Source organism: Serinus canaria, chromosome 12 (genome assembly GCF_022539315.1).
Source record: "Serinus canaria isolate serCan28SL12 chromosome 12, serCan2020, whole genome shotgun sequence".
Classification (NCBI taxonomy): Eukaryota; Metazoa; Chordata; class Aves; order Passeriformes; family Fringillidae; genus Serinus; species Serinus canaria.
In genome coordinates, this window is record NC_066326.1 from 4,994,557 (window position 1) to 5,019,250 (window position 24,694).

Below are 24,694 nucleotides of genomic sequence, written 5' to 3' on the forward strand. Positions count from 1 at the left end.
AGCCAGCTCCCAGTTCATTCCCAAACAGCCAGCTCCCAGTTCATTCCCAAACAGCCAGCTCCCAGTTCATTCCCAAACAGCCAGTTCATTCCCAAACAGCCAGCTCCCAGTTCATTCCCAAACAGCCAGCTCCCAGTTCATTCCCAAACAGCCAGCTCCCTGTTCATTCCCAAACAGCCAGCTCCCAGTTCATTCCCAAACAGCCAGTTCATTCCCAAACAGCCAGCTCCCAGTTCGTTCCCAAAGAGCCAGCTCCCAGTTCGTTCCCAAACAGCCAGCTCCCAGTTCGTTCCCAAACAGCCAGCTCCCAGTTCATTCCCAAACAGCCAGCTCCCAGTTCGTTCCCAACAGCCCCATTCCCAAAGAGCCAGCTCCCAGTTCGTTCCCAAACAGCCAGCTCCCAGTTCATTCCCAAACAGCCAGCTCCCAGTTCATTCCCAAACAGCCAGCTCCCAGTTCCTCCCCATTCTGTCTGGCAGCACAAACAGTTCCCATAGTGACACACAGAGCTGAATTTATAACGCTTTGTGTCCAGATTCTCCTCTGCAAAATGGCAAAGAGGATGGGATTCCAAGAACATCCTTTTTGAATATTAGCAGACAGAAGGGTTCAGAGTATGAGCTCTATTAAAGACCTACAAAATAAGGAGCAGGCAGCTCCTTATTTTATATCAAGAACTGAGAGAGATATGCAAATCACTTAAAAACTTTGCTCTTGGTCACCAGAAAGTTTTGAGTGCTTCATAACCTGCAGCTGCCATAGTTCATGTATTATTGAGAATAAGCTTACTCCTCACTCCCCTGCCATCTGCTGCCCTCAAAGAGATTCTGTCTTTTCTCCTGTTTTTCCAGACATTTTTGTTTCCTTGTCCTTTTTCTTCATTCTCCTGGCTCATAGGAGAATGCCTCATCTGCCTTTTGTCTGGAATGGTGTGCCAGAGAGGAAGCAGAAGTTAGAACTTACCACCACGAGCTGCTGGGCAGCTTCTGCATCTGCCTCTGGCCATTAAGCATCTTCAGGTGCTGTAATTGAGATACTTCAAGGTGTTGCATTACATTATAATGAATTGCTTTGTGAATTACTACTGAGATTAATTGAATTTATGGCTCCATCCGGGAGAATGTGTCCTCTTGTTGTGATTAAGATAATGCATTGCTTGAAACAGAAGTTAGAATACATGTCAATTTTGGCAGTCAGCAGTGCTGTCATTTAAGTTTTTTACCTCCAAAAAAATAAAAAAGAATTTCAAGATAATTGTTTCCTTTCTCTCTGCTAGGGTTTTAAATTCAAGTATTTTATTTCAGGGTTCTGTTTAAATTGAAACTACTGCAGCATTATATGCAAAAAGAAACCAATCTCAGAGGGGGAAAAAAAGAAGAACCAAATATAGATTAAAAAGCTGCCTCTCCAAAGGTTTTGAAATATGAGAAGCCTGGCTCTGCATGTAAGATTAATGACAGCTACGTGTGTGATGAATAGTTCAGCTGAAATCAGGGGAAAGTTTTGCCCTAAGTATCTGCTGCTCCAAATGCTGAAACCCTGATATCACCCAGCCCTGCAGCAGGAGCACTCTGCATCCCAACTGTCCTGCTCTGCACAGACAAATGAACAACAGAGAGAAATAATACCCATGCTTATAATCAACTCACAGCACTTCCTGACAAAAACAGAATTTCTCTCCCTGGATATGTCTTTTTCATTATTTTTATATGTGGTAATATAACAGCTTTGTTGGCTTATTAAGAAAGGCAGTGGTGGCAGAGGCTTTGCTCACATCGTGGCTCATGAATGGAGCTATTCTTGTACTTTAAATTGTCACTATTTTCCTAAAGAACAGACAAAATGAATATTCAGTTACTGTGCATTCAGGGCCTCAATTTGTGGCCAGGGAGCATTCAAGGCTTCAGTTCTGTGTTGGGAGCTCATGGGGAGATCTTCCAGCTCTGCCTTGCAGGAACAGCAGCTCTGGACAGGGAAATGCAGAAGAGCTTCTGCAAGGAAGAGTCCTTAGTGGCTGATGTGCTTGAAAAATTTGTATTTTAATATAAATGAATAATTCAAACACTATCAGATTTTTTTTCTATTAAAAAGCAGGTGGAAATAGTAAAATTAGGACAGCTTTTGGCCTCCAAAGGCTTCTGTAGTAATGGGGAGGCTCATGCTACAGCCAGGTTGGTGTCTCATCACACCAGAGCAGCTTCCTGAGCCTTTTCAACACTTCTAGTGCAAGGATCTCAAAGCTCCTTTCAGGCCCTACCTTGACACTGTAAAATCCTGCCAAGGTAGAAGGGAAAGCATATTCTTGTCCTTGGATCACTGTGGATTGTACAAGCTGCTCTGCAGGACATGGGGGAAAATGGTAAAAATATCCCTGATCCTTCAGTGAAAATACTGGGTTGTATTTGTGTTCTCTGCCAGAGAGGGAAGCAGAGGCAATCCTTCCCACTTTCTGTGGGCAGTGGGATAGAAAGGAGCTCATGAGTTCCTGAAGAATGGACATAAGTTTTTTATCTTATTAAGAATAATACTAAAAAAATCAGAGAAATTTCTTAATGTACACAGGTACATTTTTTATTACTGTTTGGGAGGAAATTCTTCAAAAAGTTATAGAAATATATTTTTTACACTCATTGTATTTGGTCTTTATTTCAAATGGAATAAATATGAGAAAATTAATTACACAGATAGAGCTTTGTTATTGTAGTTTTTAATTTAGAAAACCACAGAGGGCAAGATGTTTAGGTGTCCAAACACAGAATTTAGGTAACTCACTGGAAGCCCTCAGTCTTTGAAGGTTCTAGAACACCATTTTGCACTAAGGGGAGACAGGGAGGAGCAGGCTGTGTCTGCAGCTGCAGCAGTGCATCAGGGCTGTGTCTGTGCTCCTCAGCAGCCTGCAGCACCCACCAAAGCATCACTCAGCATGATGCCAAGTGGCTCCCCTTGATGCAGACCTGGAAAAACTGCACAGGATGGGAAAGAAAAACATCTAGACAAAGCTTTGAAATGGATTACACACCAAGATCTATCTATACCTACATATCTAATTCCTGTTTTCTTCTTTCCAGGGTGCTGAAAGAGATGGGCAACAGGGACACACCTTTACAGCATCCTCCCCTCATGCAGAGGTGCTGGGAGATATCACAATGAAGCCAAATCCCAGCAGCATTTCAGCAGGAGCCTGCTAAACTCTGGTGAAGCAAAGTCAGCCAGATCAGCACAAAGACAACAGAATTGTCTGTTTAATATCCCTAAGGGGTTGCCTGGCACTGGTCTCTCAGCAGAGCACACTGCACTGCATTTGTGTTCTGCAAGGGGACAGTAACAAATGGAACTATCAGAAAGGGCCATGGATGCCTAATCTGTCATTTTGAGGAAAATTAGAACTGTAAGAAGTCAGCCACACTCTATGCAAAGGAGGGTCTAAATGTACTGGAATAAGATTGAAGAGTTGACATTTAAATTGCAGGGTTGACATTTTTATGCATTTTTACATGCATGCTCTCATGGCTCTGTGGGTAGATGGAGGGTAGGACTGAGGAGGTGATGCCATCACCTCCTGATGATGGCTTGCAAAGGCAAAAAGAGAAATTGTTATTTATGGCAGTGCAGAACCTACCTTTCTAAATGCTTGTCATTCAGGACAAAGATGGGCAAATCTCCTTGTTTTACTGAAACTCTTGGGAAATACGTGCATATCCATAGCAAGGTTTCATACATATTTCCATAGAATGTCCTTTCCATTGTCAGCCTGTTATACAGTTTTCCTGCAGCCATATTTAGTTCTGCTGGCCATGGGATAATGGCAAAGCTGCTTCCAGAAACTGAAGCTTCCCTTCAGCTCCCCTTCAGCAGAGTCCAAAGGTCTTACACCTGCCAGCACTGATGTTTTGAAAAACTCCAAAGTGCCACCAAAACACTCTTCAGACTGAATGAGAAGACAGAGTAGAAAACAGTTTATGCTGAGAGTCAATGCACTCAGTTTGAACAGTTATTAGAAAGAAAATATTATTGCCTGATACTCCCAAAACTACCTTGCAAAACCTCTGAAGAGCTGCATGTTTTTGGCAGGTTACTTTTTTTCCTTTCTTTTGGATTTTGGGACATTGTTGTTGTTTTGTGGAGGTTTTGGATCATACCTAGAGTTACTGCCTGGTACAACTTCTTAGGATTGCAAACAGCATGCACAAAAACATCCTACTTTCCAAAATGTCTCGTCTGACTATTTCTCAGGAAAGCAAGTGGTGAGCAGTGGATAACTTTCTGGGGATAAAAATGGTGCAAATACACTTCTGGATTTAGGGATCAGTAGAAAACCTCACAGCTCCAATCCTGATCCTTTTACAAACACAGCAGAGAGTAGAGAGAGCAGCAACAACTAACCATGATGTGAATTGTATATTACCACAGGCAGACTTCTGCCAAGACTCAGCTATAAACACCTCCAGCACTTCTCAAAAAACAAAAACTCACTGCCCTGATTGAACTAGAAGGTGATGGCTGCAAATATTGTTTACAATTGTGCATGAGAAATAAGGGTAGAATTGGACATTAAATCCACCAGCATTTCTCAACCCAGGACTTCTTCCCAACCAGAAATGCAATCTGTTAGCTGGCTAATTTTGATCCTGTCTTTTTCTATCTTCTTTGTTTTAATGGTGAGTAGATCTGATTGAGAATTAGTTTGCTCCATTTAATCCTAATTCATGTGTGTCTCTGAGACTTCCTACCTTGTCTGCCTGTCCTGCTGTGGGTACCTAAAATGCAATAATCTACGGTTCACAAAGTTTTTATGATGACAGCAAGTCAGAGAAGGAGCTTCTACTGCACCAAACTATCCTTGTAATCAACCTTAACATAAATGTTGTCTCATTGTGCTTCTCTCTTCTCCAGCAGGGCAGAGTTGTTCCTGTAGAGATTTCCATGGCTGTGGGCAGCAGTCTTTCCAGCCTACCATGTGTTTTAGCTTCCATCTGCACCAGTAGATCATGGAAGAAGAAACACAGATAATGTGTTAGTCTGGAAGCAATGCACGAGGGATATCACAGACAGATTAATCTGGCGCCTCAAAGACAGCAGAATTCATTTGGATGAAAAGGGGATTCTCCTCAGTGAGACAGAGAAAAATCTCCTTGTAACTTTTTCTTGGCAGAAGAGTGAAACATGAGAAGCTCTTCATGGGAAATGGGAATGCCATTATAGCTGCTGACACCCTCCTGGCCAGGGGCACTCAATTAGCCCCATGTCCAATTTCCTCTTTGGCCATTGGCTTCCATGGGCACTTTGTGTTCAGGCCCTGAATATGCAACAGGCACAACATCTCCTCTTCTGTCTCCTCCCAGTATAAAGGCCAGTGATGTGGTGGACACCAGTGGAACGGCCAAAACACGAGAATTTCAGCCTCTCTGTGGAGCTGGGACTGCAAACCTTCCACAATTCCTGCTGGTCTGTAACACAGACAAACAAATCTTCCCTCTGCAAAGGTGAAGTGCAGGCCAGTGATGGTCACAGGACATCCCTGTGGGTGGTACAGCTTCAGCACTGTCAAGCTCTGCCCTCCAGCCTTGCCTTGGAAAATATATTATTGTAAGCACAGGTAATTTCTTGTAACTGTCAAGAGGCTTTATTTTTGCCTTCTCTGCTGTGATGAATTCCCTGTTAACCAGAATAATGTGACAAGGAATAATTGTCAAAGAGGTAAATTCACACTCAGCTCTTTTGATGATTTGGCAGGTTTTGAATTTGCACAGGCAGCAAGCAATGCTTTTTTTAAAATATAGGACTTGAATAAAACCAAATGTGGTCCCAGTAAAGTACCCATTATACACATTTTATAATGGAAAGAGTTGTGGACAGATGTAGGTCAAGATTTCAGAGCAAGGATCACTCACTGTCACTCTATTTTGAGGTGGGTAACTTGCCACTCCCTGAAGATACTTGGTTTTCAAATCAAGTATAGGTCAGCTCTCCTAGAAAATGAGACTTCTATGAAGGTCTGTTCATTTGGTGCATCATTATGCTCCACTTCATAAAACCTAAAGTAGACTCCTCTCAACTCTAACTGCTGTTTCTGCTGTGAAGATGAGCAAAAGGGGCTATACTCATTTCTCATCAGGAACCTGAATCAACACTTCTGGAAAACTCCCATTAGCTTGATTGTGAATTGCCTCATGCCAGTACAAAGTTATAAATATGGAGCAGTACCACTGGCACAGAACTGACACCGTTGTAAAATACTGAGGTGTGATTACCTTGGCCTGTTTTATTCTGAGTGCTGCCTCAGCTTCTGAGCCCACCAAAATTTGCAGGAATTCCCCAATTTGCATCAGAGCTCTGTCCTCCATTCAATGGCTGTTGAATGTCCCTGTAATTCCACAGGGCAGTGACACTGGGCACGTGGCTTTGGCATGGGGCCACCTGAACCACGGTGTTCCCTTTGCAGCATCTTATTAGCAAAAGGCCAGGTAATGGAAAGAGTGCTCAAAGAGGTGTAAAAATAATAATAGCACTGAGATATTGATTTATAAGGGACTGGGTTTAGATTACAGCAGGATAAGCAATACTGAAATTCAACAGCAAGTTAAAAAAGGTATCGAAAATATTACTATAGAGGGAAATGTGAGACAGAGGGAGCAACAAACTGAGGCTGGAGAGGAGAACAAAATGTATCATCAGCACAAGGAGCCCAGCAAGAAAGTGCAACACTTCAGCTTGACACCAGCCCTTGGCAAAAGCAATTGTTTACACTGGTGTTTTCCAGGCAGGCAAAAAGAGAAATGAGCAACTTGTCCAAACAAGCTGGGAAAAGAACCAAGAGGAAAGCCAAGACCAAGGCTATGGTCTTCATTTCCACTGGCTGCAGCAGAGCATTTCCCTGGAAAAGGAAATGATATTGAGAGGCACTGGCCTGAGAACCCTCCCCTGGAAACACTGAGGGTCTGCATGGCTGGAGATGGGAATAGAGACTGGAGAGATCCTCCAGGGAAACAAAGACCAAAGGGGCAGTTGAGCCAAAACACATTGGGTCACTAAATCATGTTTCTTTCTTGGAGGGATGAAGATTAATCAAAACAGAACTAAAAGTGAGTCTTTGATAAAATGTTTAAGTGGCCACTCTTGAACTACAAATTATTTGCATCAACTAGAAGATGAAACATTAGTTTTCCATTATGCTGCAGGAAATAGCAGCTTGCTAAATAACTCTTTTAACTTTCCTCTGGCACCTATTGATTATATCCAATAGAAATTAAGAGTAGAAGGCAATTAAGTTCAAAATTTAATGGTGTTCTGCTCCTGTTAATTTACTGCCTGACCTGATCAATACATTACACTGGATAACAATCTATTCCACCGAGGCTTGGTTTCTCCAATGTCCCTTCCACTAAAATTACAGTAATGACAAACAACTAGATTTTCAGCAAATAATACCCCCCCCCAAAAAAAAAAACCAACAAAAAACCCATAAAAAATAATTAAAAATTAGGTTATTCACTGTAGTGGTGAAAAAAACAGCTTAAAACTAAATTGACTTTTACAGCACAGAGCTTGGACTTCATGAAAATATTAGATAAGCTACAACCTCAGCCAACAGAACCCTCTGGAAATTGAAATCTCAAGCAAGTTTTAAACATCTCACATACACAGCAGTACAAAAAAAAAAACCCCTTAATCTAGAAGGCAAAATTGAAGTGGGAAATTAAAGATCAATGGTAGTGAAAGCAACAATATTGTGCTGCTGTTGTTCTTTTTTCTACATAATGGTTTGGGTCTCCAGGTGAATACACACAGCACAGACTTTATGTATAACCAGCTCCATCAAACCCTACAAGCACAAAGTTAATTTGCATTAGGTTGCAGGTTTTTTTGATCCTTTCTCCAAAACCTTGTAAGCACTTTTTAAATAACTGAACTGTTTCCTAAAGGAAACAAGGACGTGGTGACATTTCTCACCTCCTTCTGTTCTCAGAGGTGGCACGGGCTGGGTCCCTCAGTGCCACACAACCTTGGGTGGTCTGGAGACCACAGAGATGCTTCTGCCATCCTGTCCTGCAGGCAGGGTCCTTGGGGTGGGTTGCAATAGGACACAAAATGAACGACATGCCCAAGCTGAAATGTCTAAGGTAAAATGAGGGCAGTTTATTTCTGAACTCTAATATTTATAGACTTTCAAAAATGACCATGGATTGGAGGATGAAATTGTTTTCTCTCTAGCTATGCTGGTTAAACTAACAGTCTATTAATTCTCTCTTCTTTTAGAAAGGAATGCAAAACAATCATTATTTACGTGAAAAGTGTGTGAGAAACTCCATTACAAAAATGTAAACACCAGAAGGCTCAGGAGAACTTAGAAGAACAGGGAGACAGGGGTGGACAATCCAGGTGCACATGGTGGCCAGCAGCTCAGCATTTCTCTCTCTGGAGCATTTCTCTGGAGAGGCACCTCCTAGCAGAGAATCCCCCTGGGACTGACTCTCCCATGTGTGCAAGAGTGCTCTCACTCTTGCCTCTACAACTGGCTGAACTGAATCACTTTTTTGGCAAAATTCAATGTGTCAGCATAAAGTCAAAACAAAATATGATGAGGTTTTCTGAAAATATCCTCTTTGCTGATCAGCTGCATCCCTACTGGCATTCAGTGTGTAGCCAGCACACCATTAATCACTATGAAACATTTTCATTTATTTTGACACCAAAGAGAAATTGGAAGGAAGGATATTTTTGGATGGGAATGAAAAGCAGGCTGTAGGAATATCTCCTTTTACCTTAGTGTTTCCCCAGACTTACTGTCAACCACGACCCTGTGGAACTGCTCCCCATGCTCTGTTCTTATCTCATCCTTCACAGGTACAGTAACACTGATCTGAACGTTGCACATCTTTAATCTATTTATTGTACATTCTTTCAGGTTTCAAAAATCAGAAAACAAATCCAAATATTTGAGGTTATTTACTGCATCTAGTATTATCTACACAGCAAGTCTGCTGACACTGCAATGTGGCTTCTCTTCACTCCTGTCTTGCCCACAGCCCAATTTTTCTTCTCACTACATGAAGCCTCTGCTCCTGCTCTTGCTGGATGCCTGCCTTGTTTTGCAGCATAAAATAGCAGATTGTATTTTTTTTGCTAGATTTCAGAGTGCAAATATAGCCCTCTTGGTCTCTGCAAAACTCCTGGGAAGAACCTCTCGACATCTATGGTGTTGTTTTCTTAGTGAAAAAACCCCAAACCAAAATAATACAGTAATAATTCCAGGCACCTGTCATTTTTAGCTGAAAAATTATATAGGAAGCAGCAGCATCTACATTCTTTGACATATTGTAGCATGCCATGAAGTGAGCAAATCCAAGGCTAGACATAACCAAAAGATGTTGTACAAGCAGACAGCACACCAACATGGCTGATTTGTATTCCACAAAAAGATACATGGAGCAAGACCTAATATTTCAGGAAAAGCTGGCAGAACAAGTGCACGATCCATACCCTGAGCACAGGGATACTGCAGTAAGCCTTGCCCATAATTCTGCCCAAAACCTGTGGACTCAGCAGAAGCAGGAAGGGCTCTGGCTGGCCCTCCTGCTGCTTCTGACCTGCCAGCACTGCTGATGTCCCTGGCTACACCTTTCCTCTGGGTCCCTCACTACTAGACACTCATATTTAGGAAGGGAATGTAAAAGAGTAAGAATACTAGAACAAAAATAGAACAGAATTTGGCAAAATAACATGAATACTTCCTAAAATGGCATAGGTTCCCAGGAAAAGCACAGAGCTGCACTCACAGTGAAGATGCAGGTCATTAAGATGCAGGTGATCCTTACAGGGCTTCTCTACTAATGATGCTATATTGAAATTGAAAGAGCACATTTATCACTTTGCACTTTTAGCAGCATTTAGTAATAGAGACCAGTGCATTATATTTGCTTCTTATCTCATACTATGCAAAGCAGAGCCTAGCAAATGCTTCACAGCCAGCAATTTATTTGATTTAGGGCTGTATTTTGTGTCCATGAACAATCTGCTAGTTGAGTGTGGTGATTACACTTTGGTTATTTTAGAACTATTTGGTGAAAAAAAAAAAGTGAAACAGGGGACAGTTTGCTCTCTAGCTACTGCAGTAACATTTCAGTCATGCACCACTGAGAGTTTATTAGCTGGGTTGAAACCCTCCAGTCTAAACCAGCAAATTTATTCCTGGAACACTGCTTCCTCACAGGTCACCATCTGTATGGATTAGACCTGAGACCTGGAGGTTGTTTATAGAAATGAATTTATATGGCTGTTTCTATTAGTTTAATAGTAATCCAATACTAAATTATTCTAATCCTATTTTTCTTTTAAAATGCCAGACTATTTTTCTTTGCAAACACACACAGGAAAGGAAAAAAACCTAAAAAACCCCAACTAATTAAAGAACATTAGATCAGCAGGGCAAAGTCCCTTACAAGGTTTAATATATAAAAGTATTGACAGACTTTTTTTTTTTTTTTCTATACAGAATGTGCTTATTTTAACAGTTAGCCTGCAATAATTTTGTCATTTCTGCCCCAGACTCCAACATTGAGTCAGAGCAGCATTTTCACACCGCCTCTACTGACCTTTATGGGGCTGGGCTTCCTTTCTCTAGGATGCCCAGGAAAAAGCCAGGATCACTGCAGGTTGCTCCTGGGAGGAAGGAGGGAAGGGCAGCCCGGAAAATCCCCCAGGCTCTGCTCAGCCTGAACAGCCCGAGGTGCCAGAACAGCCCGGGGGTACCAAACCCAGCCCCAGGTGCCAAAGCAGCCCCGAGGAGCTGCTGCCATCAGAGCAGGGCTGGGCTCAGTCAGTGCAGAGCAGTGGGAAGCTGCCAACACTAACTTCCTAAAGGTTAATACTTACAACTACTTTTTGGCTGGTATTTCCAAAGCTGCCTAGAGGGAATGGATGCCCAGTGCCCATTAATTTTAATAGGAGCTGGGCAGGCACAGTCCTTGTGAGGGTAGGACTATTTCAGCCTATTACTGGTGGTGGCATAAGGTTTGATATTGCAGGAGCCTGATTACCTGCTGGGAGCACTGAAGCTGATGCAGCTCCTATATTTTGGCTTGAAAATTGAATATGCAAAATGCATGAAGTGTGTGGCTGTGCTTACCATAAATAATGAGTTTAAAATGAGTGTTTCAGATGGAAAGGGTCTAACCCAAAGCTAGCTACAAATGAGTGCTCCTGATAATTTGAGAAATACACTGATAGGATTCAGGATTTCACTGAAGACCTGTGAATAAGGGTTGTTACATTCAGAGCTTAAGCTTCTAACCTGGTTTGTCAATTTATTCCTTCTATTAGGAAATTGTATCAGCTTTCAAAAGGTGCCATGAAACAGTAAACCTCAGCCCTGGGTGATTTGCAATTAGGTTTGAATTTAGGAATTTCAAAACCTCCCCCATTCATTCTATTTATCCAACCTGACTACACAAGACACATTCAGACCATGTCTATTGTAATCACAGACCACTTCTGGTCAGAGTTTCCATCCACCCAAGTGTTAATGAGCAGCCCAGCTGGGAAACCTGCAAACTCAAATAGATACATTTTGCTGGAATCCCCACTGGTGGGCACCAGGGGTCATTGGCAGAGTGCAAGCCAGGTAGCAAACCCATAATTTACTTAATTTGTGTTTGCAAATGCTGTGGGGTCTCTTTTCTGCAATGATCACACAGAATTTACAAGGGCTGTTTCAGAGGAGTAGTAGAAAAGGATTCTGCAATGCTGCCTCATTATTGCTCATCCAGGGAAGTCCAGGATTGCCATCTCTGACAAACAGAATAGATTAAAAATACCTAAGTCAATATTTACAATGGAGAATTAATTGGTTCCACTGCTAAAGCTGATTTATCAGCAGGTTATTGCAAAAAAATGAATAAAAAAGAGATACCAATGGTGGTCAACCAAACAATAAAAACTGATTGTATCAAATAAAGCCAAACTGTAACTAAAGACTTCAAGAGGGGGTTTTTTTGGCCTCTAATATAAAAATGAATTTTATGAGTCTGCTGTACAGCATTTTGTCTTGGCTTTTATGTCCGTGCTCCACCTATTGCTCACCAGTCTGCTGCAGTGTTATTTGATCAAATAATACCAATTAGTTTGCATTTTGTGGGTGAGACAAAAGACACTGGAAGTCTTCAAAATCAGCTGTCATCCCTGGTGGGAAGCTGTTGCCAATCCCCTTTTAGAGCTGGCAGTACTCTTCTAATTTCCAAGCTACATTTAATGATGGGGAGTTTCTATCAATTAAACCCCCACTGCTTTCTTAGCCTCTCTCTGCCCAAAAGGATACAGATTTTCTCCTCTGCTGCTCTGCTCCTGTGCTCTGTGGTGTAAAGCAGTGGTCACTGTCCTGTTCCCCATCCTGCTCAGAGCAAGGGGTACCTGTGTCCTTGGATAACCAATGTATATATATATTACATTATATTTATATTATATATTGGATATACAGGTGTTCACTGCACTAATGAACTTGGGGTTTTACATATAACAGGTGCTCTGGTTTTAAAAAGTGTTCATCCAGTTGGCAATTTTTAAGAGGAGGAAAGGAAACTTCTAATGGAAATAGAGTGCATTTGTTATTTGCATAACTATATTACACACAACTGTATTTGATGGTATTTTGTGGAGGGGTCTGGAGAAAAAGGAGAGAGTGTTTTGTAATAAGAAAACCAATAGGGAGAGATGTTTTCTACTCTCATTTGAGTTAATGGGAGATTTGCCTTTGTCCTCAGTTAAGACAGTGTCATTTACTTCTCCATTTCATTCCTGAGTGATGGTTTGTGCTGATGTTTCACCTTGCTGCTCCTGAGTTCTGGGCACATTTGGAAAATAAAAAAAAAAACATACTGACCATGCACATGCATCTTGAAAACTCTGCTGTATGGTTGCTGCCTAGGAACTGTAATCAAAAGGAAATGATTACACAAACCCACATATTAAAAGCAATCCATCTGCCTGCAGAATAGTTTTTATGTACTAATAACATAGGGCAGAATGCTTGAATTGTGGAGCACAGCTCCACTCCCCACCACTGTTTTTTGCATGATGGTTTCAAAAGGGAGAGGCAGCACTTTTTAAGTAATATTGAAATTTGCCATCCTCCATCTTGCTTAACCTTGAGCAGTTATTGTGACAAACTGAGAGGTCTTTGAAAACAGCTCCCAAAGAGGAATAAAGCTTTCTTTGATACACAGGATTAGTAAACTGCTTTTTGACACCTGCATATGGAGACCTGTGCCAAACTCTGAAGGCTATTTACATGCTGAGTAGCACTTCCTCAGCAAAAGATCTAAGATTTGATTGCAATCCCTTGCTTGCAATGGCTTTACTTGATTCCTAAACTTAAGAAAATTCTGCAATAATGATGCATAAAAATCTCCCAAAGCAAACTCCAGACTGACAAACTGCTAAGGGGCTTGGGACCTACAGTGACCTGGTGGTATTCTGAGAGGAGGAACTGCAAATGTGTCTCTGATCAACTGTATGGATAATTGATCCTCTGAAATCAATTAAACACTTGTTGACTTGCCTGCTTCCAGTTGCAGTTGCCAGATTAATTCACATAGTTCAACACAACAGTCTCAGTGCTAAATTAGTGGCTCCTATTTGAACTCTCTTCATCAGTAAAAGGAAAAATGATGTGTTTGCTTCCTCCAAAGATTTGGTCACTGCCTCTTTAAAATTCCAGTGTGTAATAGCTTCAGGTTCTTGTTTATTAATTTAAAGAGAGCTCACTGTGGAGGAGCATTTTTCATTCTTACTTAATCATCCACTTCTTTTGTGTTCAAACCCTAATCCTACAAACCCCAATCAAGCCTTGTGAACTAGCTCCATGTTTATAGATGGAAGGCAGCTTTGAAAGGAAAGAAGAAAAGGCTTGCAGCTCTGCAACACTCCAATGAGGTGTTTTCTGTAGTGTACCAGAGACACCTGTAGGCACACAGCAACTCACAGTGCACCAACACCACAGCATCTGATGCAGAAAAGATGAGTGGTGTGAGCTCATGCAGAATTAGCCACTTAATAACATGATCTTCCCTGGCAGAGATAAAATATCATCAGAATTCCTGCCAGGATTTGGTGTCAGAGGACACAGCACAGATGCTAAGCTGACCCTAATGTTTCCCTAAGCTCCCCTTGGCCATGGGTTAGCTGGACACTGGTCCAACATATTCCCTTAGGACTGGGAGCAAGGATCAATAGCCAGTCACCATCCTGTTCATTTTCCTCAACCCTACAAACTGTGCCCTCGTTTAGCACAAACCAGAAAGTCTCTCAGGGTTTCAGGAGCCAGTTTACACCAGCTGAAAATCTGGGTGTCAAATCCCTTCCTGAGAGCAGTTTGGATGCTGCACTTGGGCTGTGCACGTGGGAAGGATGAAGCCAGTGCTTGTTGAAAGGCTGTAAAGGCTGTGAAGGTTTAACCCTCCTGCTCCTAAGGTACCACACATCCTCCATCAGCTGCATCACCTCTCCACACAGGTGCATTAAATGTAGCACATCTCTTTCTGCTGCTGCCATGCAGGGCAGATACAGACCAGGCTGTACCTTCCTGATGTCTGGAAATCTCTCCCTCAGCACTGCTGGGTGAAGGGTTGCTGTGAGAAGCCTTCCTTAGCACTGCTGTAGCTGTTTTTGTCCCTGGATCTGCCATCTGTGTACTTGCCTGTGGGTCACAGGGGCTGAGTCTCCTGTTCTGAGCTCACCAAGGCAGTGAGACCCCTTGTCCTGGTTTTCTCTGTGCTCTCCAGGCAGCCTGACCAGTCCTTAACCTGAGCCCTGGTCCTGCCTGGGGCTCCACCCCTGCGAGGGAATTCTCTCTAGGCTCTCTTTGCCCTTCCAGCTCGTGCCCCTTTTCCCTGGCACACACTGGCATGGCTGGCTGCCCCCCCTGCCTCCAACCCCTCTTCCCAGGCTCTTCCAGTGCTGTGATTAACACTTAAAGCTACCTATCAGAGGAGAAATCTCCTACTGTTTTTCCATTTAGCCTCTAGTGGGTTTATTGCAAGTATTTGAGCAAAAGGTTACTTTCCTCTGTATGGAGGTGAAGTAATTACATGTTGCTGTGTGTCTTCACAGTGCTCCAGAGCCATGCCATTCCCTAATTTCACCACAGGGATGCTGTTTGTGCACCTTGGTTGGCTGTGAGGGCTCTGCTCCCTCTGAAATCTGCCAGCTGGAACCTGGGAAAGCCACCACCCCTCCCACAGATGGAGACAGTGCCATGACTTACTGCTCGTTTTACCCCTCTTAAGGACAAAAAGGAATTTTTTTCCTGCTGAAACTGGGATTTAAGTGAGCTCTCTGCACTTCATCAGGGGTGGATTAGTCAGCTGTTCTATGAGCTTGATATTACAAAGGGTGGTTGCTTTGCTGTGCAGGAAACCGCAATGCCACTGGAAAAAGAAAGAAATAGAAAACATAGGTGGGGAGACAAATGATAACTGCAATGGAGAGGTACTCACACAAACCCACAGTCAGAGGCTCTCATCAGCTGCACCCTCCTCTCACCAGGGAGACAGGATTTGCATGCAGCAGGAACAGCACAGCCCTGGCTGGGAAATAGGGGAGCACCTACCTGGAAGCCCTGACTGCAGGCTGGCTCAGGTGAGCTGCAGATTTGCTCCTTGAATGTCCTGCCTGTGTGCACCTGAGTCACACAAAAACATCCCTGTGTGTCTGAGCAGCCCTGGGTGCTGTAAGGCACCACCCATGGCAGGGTGGCTCTGCAGAACAGAAAAACACACACATATATATATATATATATATATATATATGCATAGATATGGATCCATATGCCCACACAGAGATTTGTTTGCACATCCACTTGCTCAGGGAGAAGCAGAGCCTCTCTGCTCTCCCCAGGCTGCTCACTGATGGGCTGGGTTCAGGAGATGAGGCTGTGCCCTGACACAGAATCTCACCCAGCACTGGCAGGGTCAGGCACACACCTCCCCTCTGCTCCCTTCAGCCTCTGCCCTGCAATGGGAAGGCAAATTGGTAATGAGAGCCTCTGTGCCTGGGTAAATGAATTAATTACTCTGCATGGCTGCTGCCAGCTCTGCTTTTGCTCCCTCTGAAGTCAGCACCTCTCAGGATCTGGCTGGGATTTCAGGGTGGCTGCAAGGGCGTTTCAAGAAGACAAGATCTGGACAAAACAAAAGCCTAAAATATTTCAGTAAAGTTAGACTTCTCTCCCCACCTCTTCTGTTTTTTTAATAGCACATGAGATATTCTGTGACTTTTTCTGAACTTGCTAAATGGATGACAGTGGAGAAGAGAGACATTTTTTTCCTCCTTACAAATGAAGTCATCTGAATTCACCAAATAAAAATAAATATGAGCTTACTGCTTGGTTCCAGTGGTGCTGCAGAAGGACAGGGCTATAGATTTTCCCAGGAGTGTGGAATAATTCACCAAGGCTGCTCGTTATTCATATAGACAGTGAATTAATAATATGGGACCCTGAGATCTCTTCTTATCTAGGCCGAAGCACAGCTAGAGGGATGAGAAGCTGACTCCTTGGATTTCAAAAAGCATTTTTCCCCCTTTCTTCGAGAAATAAGAATTGATTGAAAGTATTTTCACAGAGTGGGGAAAAAAAAAGGCTTTCTGGTGATACCACCTAAAGTACACATTAGATAAATAGAAAACTATTGGCTTTGTGACTGTGAACTGTTCTCACTTGATGTAAGTGCTGATAGATACAGGATTATCTCTAACAAAGCATTTACTAAGGACCTGACCCAAAGTCAATAGGAGTCTCTCATTGGACTCTACAAGGCTTGAATCCTGCTTTCACTGCAGGCAGAGCCAGGAAATGTCTGTGCATCCCATGCCCACCTCCCAGCTGGGGCAAGCTGGGGTTGCCCCAGTGCTGTGGGAGGATGCTGAGGCTGAGCACCAGCACGAGGGGCTGAGCTGCACCTCTGGCCTGAAGGAACACTCCTGAATTATGGATTCTTGCTCCACAATCAGTGTCTTACCCATAATTTACAAATAAAAACAAATGAACTGATGGCTGCACTTACGTCTGCCTAGGGAGAGACAGACCAGATGGGACCTTTTTGTTTGTGGGTCCTGGGTGGCAGAAAGCAGGGCAAACACAGAAAATGGAATGTGTGCTGTGAATGCTGTCCTCTCTTTGCTCCAGCTATTGCACATGGTAAAGTAAGGATGAGCAGCACCAATCTCCAGTATGACTGGAGAGGTGAGCAGCACCAATCTCCAGTATGACTGGAGAGGTGTGAGATGCTGGCCAAGAGAGGATCAAAAGTCAGGGAGCTCCCACTGGTCAGTAACCTCATGTTTGGCTTGGTAGTCCTGCCCTGATGAAGTGTGATGTAAATTCTAGTGTGAAGTCAAACTAGCCACATGCTGGCTAGTGATCCTCAAACTACCAGAAATCTAAAGCATGTACATGTGTGCTAATATTTCATACACTGTGGAATGAAACTTGAGGTGATCCAAAATCAATCTGTGAAAAATGAAAATACTGGCTTGATTTGATTTTATTTTTCTGTATCAGTGAATGACTTTTCTTTCCCCTGATGCATGACTGGTATAAAACAGGACAAGAGCAAACCCTGGAGACTAAACCACTAATCCTGCTGCCTGAGAGTTAATGCTTCAAATCCTGTGTTGCAGAAAATGTGGAATGGGATCACCTCATGTGTCTGCAGAGGCCTTTCTTACAGGTACAATTTGGAGAGATACTGCTAAGAATTTTAGTAGCACCTTCCTTTTTGCTCATTGGTTTTCACCAGTGTTAAACCCACCTCATTTCCTAAAAGCACTGGCAGCATGCACAACCTGCATGAAAGTTCCTTTGTAGCTGATTTTCAAAAGCCAGTGCAGGTGCTTTTCTGTTATTCCATACTCTGTGGTCCAACAAATTTCACAGATAATTATGCAAGAAATATGAGGTTGCCTGTGAAAGAGTTTAAAATAGCCTGGAAGAAGATTGAAGGGAAAGGAACAGAAAAATGAAACATTAAAAAATATGTGTGTCTGAGAGCACTGAGTGTAACACAGTAAACTCCAGTACAGATGAACAAATTATATATTATTCACAAGCCTTGAAGAACACACAGACATAACCTCCTACTGACTGTACAGGATGCTTCAATACCACTTGAAAGGATATGGTACAAAATATGATATTCCCAGCATAAAAGTGACAGTATTAAAATTATAAGTATATTTTTTTAAAATAGTAATGACAAAGGGATAAAACCTCAGCCCACAGGAGAAATTGCACCAGTGACAGAGATTCCTGCTGAGGCACCTGAGGGCCTTCATGAGCCCATGGGAAATGCTGGGCATTGCTTCCCCCAGAAAAAGGGACTTGCTCTGGAGAGGTCTTTGGGCAAATGAAGAAAATAATAATATCCATGGCAGAGAGCTGAGCAGCCTGATGCCCGTGGTATATGCTGTGGCCAAGTGGCAGGCAAGATAAATTGCAGAGAGGGAAGGGAGCAAACCAAAAAGACCTTGAAGTAGAGAAGGGAATCATGACAGTGAATGTGCAACAGAATAGGCAAAGAAACAGAAACTGGTGTCTGTGTTTCATGGCAAAGTTTGGCTTTTGCTTTGCTCCCACTGTCAGTACTGCATAATTCACTGGTGATGGAGGCAGCTTTTAGGACAGTGCCTACTGAATAAAAAGAATAATTTCTGATTTCTGAGGCTGCCATGGCCTGGCCTCACTGTACTTTATTAAGATGAGACCCCAAAGAAAAGGTTTGCAGGACTTGGCAGGAAGTGATGCTTGGGAATACACACCAGCTTGGTGCCCTTCACAGTACAAACAAGCTCAGCCTGACTTCTGCCCCATGCAGGAGGAGGACTGCAGAACAGCCCTGTGCACTGGGATGGTGTGCTACCCATGATCAGACCCCACCACAAAAGTGACAAAAGGACCATTCATCAGCCCTGACACTTATTAAAAATGTTAAGATGACTCCTACAAATAATTGTGTTCTCTGAAAGAGAAAACAAAGCCAGCTCTCCACACAGCCCAGCTGTGTCCCAGAGCAATAGCTGGCAGGAGTGGAAGGCAATGCAATCTCTCCTCTGCACCTTGGACTCAAACTGCCAAGGCAGCAGCCTTGAGATGTTTTTTGATGAAATTTAACTGGGAAGCACCAAAAAGCTTGATCCCAATACCATGAAGTCACAGTTTGACAGGGCAATACTGAGCTCCAGCCTCAGTATTATATAGTAATAATAGTAATTATATAGTAATATAGTATTATACACACTAGTACACAGCCATGGGGTGGAGATGGCTTGAGGTGACAATCAGCCAACAGCCAAACTGCTCACAGGGGTCTCCCAGTCCTTGTCACCTCTCAGAAGTGTCTTTGTTTGGGTGTGAGTGTATTGCTTGAAGTATTATATTGTGAGTATATTGCTGAACACCTGTGGATATTTAATCAGGACTCAAGCAAGATTTCTTAGTGACACATTATGGCTTGAAATGATACACATTTACACGCTGTAAATAAAACCTAGTGTGAGATTAACTGGCCTGAAACCTTTCCATCAGTTGACAAAGAAGGCAAAAAGTTGCAGGTGACCTTTTGAAATGTTCTCATACACAAAATAAACAGCAAATCCCAACTCTTTGTGTGAGTTAAAGCACTGACGTCAGTGGGACTCCCATGGGAAGTTTTGGGAGTTTGTCTTTACAAGAACAGAACCACCAAATTGGAAAAAGTTTTGACTTAAACCAGGTCAGTATGTCAAAAGCCACAAAGCAAAGTCTGGGATAAAACAAAGGCCAAAGCAAATGTCCCTTGGATTAATTTTTACCAGCAGCATATTGGGCTTTTGAACTGTTCTGCAGCCATCTACAAAAGCAGCTATGGGCTGGCTACAGCCAAACTTGAAAGGGGAAGACTTTCCTTTGTAGTTCACGTTTGCTGGCTTTGAAGTCACAGTGAGTCTTACCAGTGACTTCAATGGGACTTGCCTTACACTTTCATATTTGCCATTGTTTTATCCTAACTCCTTTCAAAATTCCAGACAATACCATTTCTCTTTATTGTAATCCTGACAGAGCAATTAGGCTCCAGTCCACACCTGCACCTGACTTTTTTCTTCACACAGCACTCTTTGAGCTTCTCCTCTCTGAACAGAGTTATGAGGGCTGAATTAATGGTGTCTCTCTGCTCTATCTGCTGCCTCTGTATTTCATGACCTGATGAAGAACATGAAACTCTTCAAGGCTTGTACAGCCTGATCTTTGGTTACAACCAGCTGTAGTTTTCACCTATGGTTTTATGAGTGTGCTTAGCAGAAAAAGAAAAGCTTCTTTTTATCAGGGTAATTAGGCAATAACAGAATGACAGGTTGTGGACTAAAGCATGATCATTCACAGGTGCATTCATAGCGTGGTTTTAATCATGAGTTCAGAAGCTGAATTGCATTCCCAGGGTAACAAGCTAGGAAACACTGCTTCATAATTTAAAAATGTGAATGTGTTTTTTAAATAATAAAACACTTCCTTTCATATTTTTAATATATAAACCAGATATCCACATGCCAGAAATACTTGCTGAGAAAACATGAGATTCTCATTCCTCTAAGGGAGCCCTTAATCTCTCACCTTCTTGGTGTCAAATCTGCAAGAATGAACTTTGTCTGCACAATATTCCATTCCACAAAAGCCATCAATATTCCTGTCTAACTACAACTCCTGTCTGAGGCACACTGGAACACTCCCTGCTCCATTCTAATGCCTTGGCAGCCTGGGATTGAGGAAAGGTACCCAGAAAAAAAAAAAAAAACATTTTTCCCAACATTTTCTTGCAGAGCTCCCCAATCTCTCAGCCTGGGGTGAAGCTGAGTGTCAAACACAGACTCAAAGAGGAAACTTTGGGTGCTCCCAAAACTGGCAGAGACACCACCACCCATGGGATTCCAACATGGAAAGAGTGAGGAGAGCCCAGCCCAGAGCCTACAGTGCTGCACAAAACCAACCTGTGGCTCTCTGAAGCACCTGTGGGCTGGTACAAACAACACAACATTCACCAAAAAGAACAGGGATTTTTACAAGATACTCCATTCCACAGAGCTGCTGCACTGAGGGATTCTGCAGCACAGAGCAGCTTGTTTGGGAAGGGTAACTAATGGGATTAGCACCACTTACTCCCCATCTTCTTATGAGATTTATATTTTGCTAAGCTCTTTCCAGCTGTAGCTCTCCCCCTGACTGCTGTGTGGTTTCACCTTGCAGTGCTGGTAGGGGAGCCCTAGAGAGGAAAACACCCTGTGGAGCTAAACCTCATATGAAACCCAGACACAAATAACATGGTGCTTTTCCTTCAGGAAAAAAAAAAAATTAAAAAATCAAATCCCCACGACAAGCAACAGCAGCAGTGATTTTATAAGACAAAGATTTTTTTCCTGCTTTCTGTAATGTTCATTTCAGGGCTAGAATACAGGATTCATTTATTTCTGTTATCTTGCCACTGATTTTCCAAATGACTAATTAAATCAAAATGAATAGCAGTCGTCCTTTGAAATATTTATGAAGCAAAACTAATGTGGCACCAAAGGGGCCCCAGGAAGTGACTCAAGTGATAATTTTATCCAGGTATTTATCAATATTAAATCTCTTATACTCATCAGTAAAGCATCCATACCGGGCAATATTCTTACAGTTTTCAGTTAAACCTTAATATGGTCCATGTGCACAGAGCTATGCACTGAAGTAGCAAGAAAGTGGTCTAAATATACATTTATGCTTACGGATTTTTCTATTCCATTAAATAAAGAACACAACAAAATTCCTATGCACAATCTGTGGACTTACAGCTTTCTAGCTGTAATGGATGGTACACAAACAGAAACATATACACAGGAGGAGCTACTTGCCATCAACACAGGAAGGTCTGTTTCTTGTAGTCCCAGCCACTTTCCCAGGTAGACAGGAGCATTTTACTGTTTGTGATCTTTCCTCAATTCGATTCTTATTACAGCATCTGTGTGCTGCTATAACTTCACACGTTCCTCCTTCTGGCAAAAAAAAAAAAAAAAAAAAAAAAAGAAAAAAAAAAAGAAAAGAAAAGAGAATATTGACACTCTGATTAGGAAGAGCAGCAGTGGCTAATCAAAGCATCCAGGCGTGCTCCTGTCTGTGCCTCTGCCCAGCTTCAGTACAGGTGGGATTACAGTTTTATTTCTGTCTTTTTGTGTGCTCCCAAATAAGCCAGGTACTGCTACACTACATTTTTTAATAGAAAACGTAGATAAGTTCCCTTGCCTTTCTTATATTAGAAGTCTCTATGACATCCACATAATTTTGGGCCTAAAAATAATGTTGTCAATGGCTGGGCCTGAAGAAATGTAGGTAAATTACTACAGAAAATGTGCATCCACTGTTGGTTGGTTTTATACTTGAAATATTGGAGACCTTTTCCCCAAATATTTTCTCATACAAGGACAGAGACCAAGGGAATCCATCTAGAAATAAGATTTTTTTTCCCAAATATTTTATTCTGTGCTAGTACTCAGCCCTTAGGGAAGGACAGAGTCTCCCCAAATTATAGGGTGGCCCAACAGCACTTCCCTTTGCTCCCCCCCACTAGATTGGCAGATTTAAGGCAGGAAATATTTCCACTGTGTGTGAGATCATCAGGTTTAATTTGTCTCCTCCCTAATTGTTCTTTCTGAGCATTTGCAATAGTTTTATTAGCAGGAGAGCACAGGGGGGTGATCGACAGAGCCGCGGCGGCGTTGGGCTTATGAGTGCTTGGTGTTTGGGCCATATGCTGAGCACAGGAATGAAGTGCCAGGTGGGCCATTCCCCTTCACCTCAGCTCTGCAAGGAGACAAACACCACGGTGGGCTAATGCCCTGCCCAGGTAATTTCTCCATTCCTCAGTTCAGATTGCATTTAGCTCACAATCACGGAGTGTTTAATGGTGTCAGGCTGTTCCCCACAGATATCTGGCTACTTTCTGAAATTGCAGCACAAATTTGGCAGGGTTTGTTTCAACTTAGTGCAAAACCTCGTGTGCTGCCCACTAAAGGGCAGGATGTGCAAGATTTTCTAAAAGAGCTTTATTTCTTCATGCCATTAAGAATTGCTAAGTGCACAGTGCTTTTACTACAGCATAAACCACATTAATCCTATCTTTGGATTTCACTCTTTTTGAAAGAATACCGAGAGCTTTTGGCACTGTGTGCTGTGTGGCCAGGTAGGAGAATAAGAAGTGTGGAGATGCTGATCCACATCTGGCTGTGAACAAAGGGTTTTGGTAGAGGTCTGGCAGTCCAGTGGCATTTCCCTACCAGGAGTGAGTCCTGGTACCTGGGGTTTCTACAAATGTGGCAGTTTTAGTGAAGCACTGGGCAGGCAGGCAGGGAGAATTCTGCCTTGCCTGATGTTGGTCATATGGGGGAGTTTGCAAGCATGAGATTAACTCTGTAGTCAAGACTGGAGTCATCTGCAGAGACATGCTGCTGCACCTCTTAGTAATTAGGTGTCTTTGGGCTGCTGACACAAGCTTTTTGCAAGCCAAAAAAGAGAGATCCCAACAATTCAGAGAGCCATCCTCTGACAAATGGGCTTTGGAGTGTATCTGAGGAGTAAGAGGAATTGGGATAATCAAGTCAGCCCCAAATGCTTGCATTTCCTATGGAGTAATCCTTCACACAGACTCCCTGTTCCCCTATCCAAATTGTATTGAAAGCAATGAAAAGATTCTCATTGGTTTAATCCATCTTATGGTCATGCCCTAGGAGAAGAGAGATTTGTGATTTTATTGATTGCAACTTCAACAATAAAGATAATGTACACAGTAATAAGCATTTCTAATTTTAGACTACACAGACTGTGGTAAATATTTGTGAATAACCTAAATGTTTAATTTTCTCTATAAATTTGTTGTATGAGTACTAAGAACCACATGACCTAGTCTTGCTTATTTGGTTATCTATTCAAAATAATGGGTTGTGGTGGAAGAGCTTTATAACACCTTTAATTGTTATGTGGAAGCTCAAGTTGCTGGAGCAGTAATGAATTTAGCTCAAAGTGTGTAGTTGTTTAGGAGGGGCAAAACATAATGACACTATAAAAGCAATGAAAAACCATTTTTTTAACTGCTAGAAAGTTAAATACATTAATTGGAAGTTTTATCTACATAGTCTATAAAAGTATGCAAATATTAATAATTTTAATAATAGAAAGACCCCTTCCAGTGCTGACAGAGAAGAAAAAATCCAACTCATATGGAGAAAATTCTGGAGGTTATACAGCCTGTTTTCCTGAAAAATCTGTCAAGTGGGATCAGATATTTGCATTAAAGCATGTTTAGCCAATGGATGCCTACTGGGTAGCATTGCATGCAATGTGTTTTCTTGCATGGATTACCAACCATGCATGTACATGTGAGACTTTTAAAAAGCCATATACAAAATGGGCACAGAGACAGATATAAGTGGACACAGTGAGAATAGGAAAAAAACCTCATTGAAAAAGCACACTCCTTACTACATCATTCACAGAAACATATATACCACAAATATATTGAGGGTGGGAGGTTCTATTTAAATCTGCTTCAGCTGCATAAATGAGGAAATTAATTGAGTGGGGAAAGGAACACAAATCCATCTTCAGTTTCCACTGAAAATCACTCAATGTGTGCAGATGGATATGTGA

General features: G+C 42.3%; 1 protein-coding gene across 1 annotated transcript in view; it reads right to left on the reverse strand.

Moving 5' to 3' along the window:
- TAFA1 (TAFA chemokine like family member 1) overlaps positions 1–24,694 on the reverse strand; it is a 214,897-nt gene that overhangs the window by 19,172 nt on the left and 171,031 nt on the right. Inside the window, exon 4 of the mRNA XM_050979300.1 lies at positions 21,907–22,047. Coding sequence (XP_050835257.1) covers positions 21,907–22,047 — 141 coding nt within the window. The remainder of the gene's footprint in view (positions 1–21,906; positions 22,048–24,694) is intronic.